Raw genomic sequence first — 5,000 nt, 5'->3', positions numbered from 1 at the left:
CTACGTGGACATTGCAGGAGCAAGATTACCCGAGAGGCCGAACACTTCATTGACCTGTCTCAGATCCCCTGCAATGGCAAGGCTGCTGATCGCATCAACCAGGATGGCATTCATATTCTTGTGAACATGAATGGATACACCAAGGGTGCCCGCAATGAGATCTTTGCTCTGCATCCTGCCCCTGTTCAGGTCAGTGTGGCTTTCATGTAGTGGCAACAAAAGGAGGAGGAAGTTGTTAAATTATCAAGGCATAAAGGATTCTTAGAAAGAAATTGAAGATTCAATTTAATTTTATTAGAGGGTTGATAACAAGAAAATTACATAAGTTATAAAAGTAAATCTGTGAAGAGTTTGCAGGACAACAAACCTAATAGTAGTTTTGACATACAGGTTATGTGGCTTGGTTACCCTGGCACGAGTGGTGCCCCCTTCATGGACTACCTCATCACAGACCGTATCACATCTCCTATGAAGCTGTCTACGCAGTACAGTGAAAAACTTGCTTTCATGCCAGACACATTCTTCGTTGGGGACCACAAACACATGTTCCCTCATCTGAAGGAGAGGGTTCTGATTGAGTCTGTTGTAAGTAGAAGAGCTTTCTCTTCCTAAGAGTTACATGAATGAATTTCAACATAATTAGATAATAAAGACAGTTTGACTTACAGTTTGCTTTACATCAGATGACAGAGAATCTTAAAAAAGCTTGGTTTATTATATATATTTCTTTTTCCCATGAAAAGGACAACCCAAAGCTGTTAAACAATGAAGGCATCAAGGACACTGTAGCGCTCATCAACACAACTGATTTGAGCCCAGTTATTGAGAGTGCAGAGGTGATGACCATCAAGGAAGTTGTCAACCCAGCAACCACCAAGGAATCAGTGGAGGTTGCTGTTACTGTAGCACAGTTGCCCAGCACTGCACCAATTGAGGTTAGAACTGGCTTATGTGCTTATTTTCTAAGATCATAATGAGATTGAGTTGCTTTGTTTTAAAATTGCTGTCATTGTAATATCACTTTGTTACTTGATTAATTTTGTGTTTTTAAATTTCACCCTAAGTACCTTCATCTTAAATTTGATGATAATGATGACTTGTCATGAAATATTTAACCAAACCACTTTACCACCCAGCTGATCCAATACATTATTAACATATTATTATTATTCCTTTCCTTTTGCAGAGCATGATTCAAGCCGGCCAGGTACAGGCAACAGTGAATGGACTGCTTGTGCAGAATGGACTGGCCACAACACAGATGAACAATAAAGCTGCCACTGGAGAGGAACCTCCCCAGAATATCCTCATCACCACACGGAAGCAGTATGGCCTGCCTGAAGATGCTGTCATTTACTGCAATTTCAACCAGTTGTACAAGATTGATCCCTCAACCTTACAGATGTGGTGCAATGTAAGTATGGTGTCAAGATCATAGATGTAGGAAAAGAATATTTCTATTTTGTAAGCTTAGAATGATGTTATACTACATGACAAGTTACAATCCCCGTTCTCTTTACTGCAGATTTTGAAACGAGTACCAAAGTCAGTTGTGTGGCTCCTGCGGTTCCCAGCTCATGGAGAAGCCAATATCCTTGCACAAGCACAACAACTGGGTGTTGGTGCTGGTCGTATTATATTTTCTAATGTAGCTGCTAAGGAAGAGCATGTCCGTAGAGGCCAGCTGGCTGATGTGTGTTTAGACACTCCCTTGTGTAATGGACACACTACAGGTATGTTGATTTAGCTAAAAACAAAAAGTGTGGTTAATTTTAGGGCTTTTTAATTAACCCATCTATGCCAGATGATTATTTCTCACTTGATGGATGACGTCCTATCACCTCATGGAGTTTAGCCTTATATACACATTGTACTTAGCTACATTTGTATGTACATTGTATTTGTATGTAGATACTTTACTTGGCTTGTCAAAAAAAAATAGAATAAAGTAAATAGATAAAAAATAAAAAAATAAAAAAATAGATAAATAAATAAAAAAGATAAAAATTGCCACCCCTCTGGGTGGGAAGCTGGGTGCAGTTGCTATTTATTTGGTGGGAGTGGCATTAGGCAAATAAACACCTCATCCTGAATTAATTCATTTTTTTAAATCCTCCATAATTTATGTCGCTATCTTTCACTCCTTTTTTCCATTGCTAATGTCTCACCTTTTAAAGTATGAATCTCACCTTTTAAAGTATGAAGTATTGATTCAATCTTTTTGATTAATAGGGATTTTCACTGATCTCTTTCTATTATATCTTCATTATTTGGTCTCAACATTGCATCCTTATTTATTTTATATTGTTAACAGAGATGACATGAATGTATGTATATATCTATTGAATACTTTTTCTTCATCCAAGTGTTCAAATGTAATCAACCTTTGGATGCCACATTTGAAATTATACTTTATGCTGTTTTCCAGGTATGGACGTTTTGTGGGCAGGCACTCCAATGATCACCCTGTCTGGAGAAACTTTGGCTTCTCGAGTTGCAGCTTCCCAGCTCCATTGCCTAGGATGCCCAGAACTTGTAGCGCAAACTAGGCAGGAGTATGAGGACATTGCCTGTAAACTAGGGAATGATCGTGAATAGTAAGTATTTTCTGAGTGGAGCTTGCAAAATAGATGGTGATAAACTTGTGCCATTTTGAGATTTTGTGAGATTGATTTTTATTTATATATTGAGTGAATATAACAATTCAGTGCTCCTTAACAACATAACCTTGTTCTCCCCAGCTTAAAAGCCACGAGAGCAAAAGTATGGAAGGCTCGCATCGACTCCCCATTGTTTGACTGCAAGACTTATGCAACCAACCTTGAGCGACTCTTTGGGCGAATGTGGAAGAAATATAGTAATGGAGAGAAGCCAGACCACATCACTGAGTGGTAATTGCTGATTAGATATTTATTGGGATTCAGGATGGTGTATTTATTTATTTCAGTAGGATTTACTCACCATGAAAATGTGAAATGATTGTGCATTTCCTGCAATCACACCAACTCACCAGTCATTCATTTTGGCCAAGGAACTGAAATGGTTATAGGATTATCCAGCATTGTCTATAAAGTAAATGTGATATTAGTTCTTTCAGATCAATGCCATAATTGTTATGGTGCATCAGTACAGAGCTGATGTTACTTGTTGTATACAGGCCAGTTGACCATTGACACAAGTGGATTCCAGCTTCTTTATATATCCAATACTACTTTGTCATTAACTTGTATAACTCAAAGTAGATGTTTTTAGCTAGACATTTTTGATATTTCAAAATACAAGCTCTTGTTAATGGCCAACCATCATGGGGAACAAACCTGTTTGAAATTGAAATGATACAAGGCATTTGCTGATCAATAAAAGATTGTGTGGAGGTTATATTGTGAACAAGTTGTAAATAAAACTTTCAGTTTTCTTTTAGAATTAAGCATGCTTCAAAAGGCTCAGGAGTCTTAAAGTGTGTGTGCGTGTGTGTATAGAGTCCTCTCATTTCTCACTTCTTTTTTATCATTTATTTTTTATGTATTCAGATAGGGATGTTTCTACATGGAAAAATTTATATCTGTGTTATTTGTGATATTTTTTATAGTTTTATTTTTCATTTTTGGCAACTTATGTGATTAGTGAGAATAAATATCCATATGTACATTATAAGATACCATTTCATTATTACCAGAGGCATTAGTGATAATTTTCCCTCATCCCAAAGAATGTGCACCATTACCATGTACATAATGACAAGACTTCATTAGCTTTTTAGAACATGGTAAATACTAGCTACCAATATCGATATCCAAATATATTTTTTAAATGCCCTTGCAACAGATTGAAAGGTAACCATGAATAATAAGCTTGTCTCACAGATCTGGTTGTGGGGCAATTTTAGGTTGTCTTGTTAACTGTGGGTGCTAAAGATTGGAAATTTTCATTTATTTGTAAGTCGACAAAGTTATTGGTAGGTAAAAGCATGTTCACCTTGCTGTAGAGGCAAGTGAAACAGTCTCTTGATATAAAGGGAATAGTAGTAATAAAAAAATATTTTTTGTGTATGGGACAGTTTATATGTAAAATTTCAACTTCCGTTGATAAGGGATCTAAATGATGTTTAGTAATATATTTCATCTTGCAAGGTGTGATAAAGTGTCCTTGCAAGATACTGGATGACGAATATCCAGATGTTGACTGTACACAGGTTGGATTTTGTCATGGAAGTTCCTTGCACTAAGTGATACCATTATCAAGCATTACCATTGTAAGTGGACGTGTGACATCTGTTTGTTTTTTGTTAAAGAGGTTTTTTTTTTTGTTTTAGTAGCCCAGTATTCTCACTCTGGAAATGGATATTTGAGCATTGTCCTCCAAGAAGAAGAAAAGAAAAATATACTATTGGGCTTGGACAATGGCGCATACACCAACTCAAGGGCAGTTCATCCCTTGTATCACTGTAGATTTTGGTTTGCTCCATTCTTGCTGTAGAATTCTCCTTCTCTCCTTTTCTCTTCCTCCCCTCTCTGGAGACTTGGCAGGAGTAGTATTTTTACAAAGATAGAATGCTGCAGGTTTTCTTTGAGTTTGTTTATACATCTTGTTTTCATATGTGTATATATATATTTTTTATGTTTCCTCAGGACTTTAAAGAAATTGAAAATAATTTGATGAAAGTTCACAGAGAGGGGATGCATAAAAATTCTGTACATTGTTCTTTGCTTTTCAAAAATAAAATTCAAACAAAGCAAGTAGTTTTCATTAACCTGGAATGATAGCAAAAATGATTATCACCAAGAAACGAAAAAAAAAAAAAAATTCTTTATACTAAATGCAAATTACGATTTATCCAAGTATATAAAAAACAATTCAAAATATAACATCCAGACATCGGAAGCTTACTGGTCATTTCTTAAATATGAATTTGTAAATCCACAATTCAAAGTTAACACCAGTAATTATTATAATTCTTACTTTTTCCAAGGTTTTCGTAGAAAAAATAATCAATTGTACTG

General features: G+C 35.9%; 1 protein-coding gene across 1 annotated transcript in view; it reads left to right on the top strand.

The window, feature by feature from the left end:
* The window catches only part of sxc (O-linked N-acetylglucosamine (GlcNAc) transferase sxc), a 99,138-nt gene extending 94,406 nt beyond the window's left edge, over positions 1-4,732 (top strand). Inside the window, exons 14-20 of the mRNA XM_086550191.1 lie at positions 18-189; positions 391-585; positions 744-935; positions 1,187-1,414; positions 1,526-1,733; positions 2,429-2,597; positions 2,742-4,732. Of these exons, the coding sequence (XP_086406317.1) occupies positions 18-189; positions 391-585; positions 744-935; positions 1,187-1,414; positions 1,526-1,733; positions 2,429-2,597; positions 2,742-2,895 (1,318 nt within the window). The 3' untranslated portion in view covers positions 2,896-4,732. The remainder of the gene's footprint in view (positions 1-17; positions 190-390; positions 586-743; positions 936-1,186; positions 1,415-1,525; positions 1,734-2,428; positions 2,598-2,741) is intronic.
* Positions 4,733-5,000: the final 268 nt, after the last annotated feature.

This window comes from Penaeus japonicus, unplaced genomic scaffold, assembly GCF_977035675.1.
Source record: "Penaeus japonicus unplaced genomic scaffold, GWHDUDI00000001_assembly GWHDUDI00000023, whole genome shotgun sequence".
Lineage (NCBI taxonomy): Eukaryota > Metazoa > Arthropoda > Malacostraca > Decapoda > Penaeidae > Penaeus > Penaeus japonicus.
Note: the sequence above shows the minus strand (reverse complement) of the source record. Positions and strands in the feature narration are given on the sequence as shown.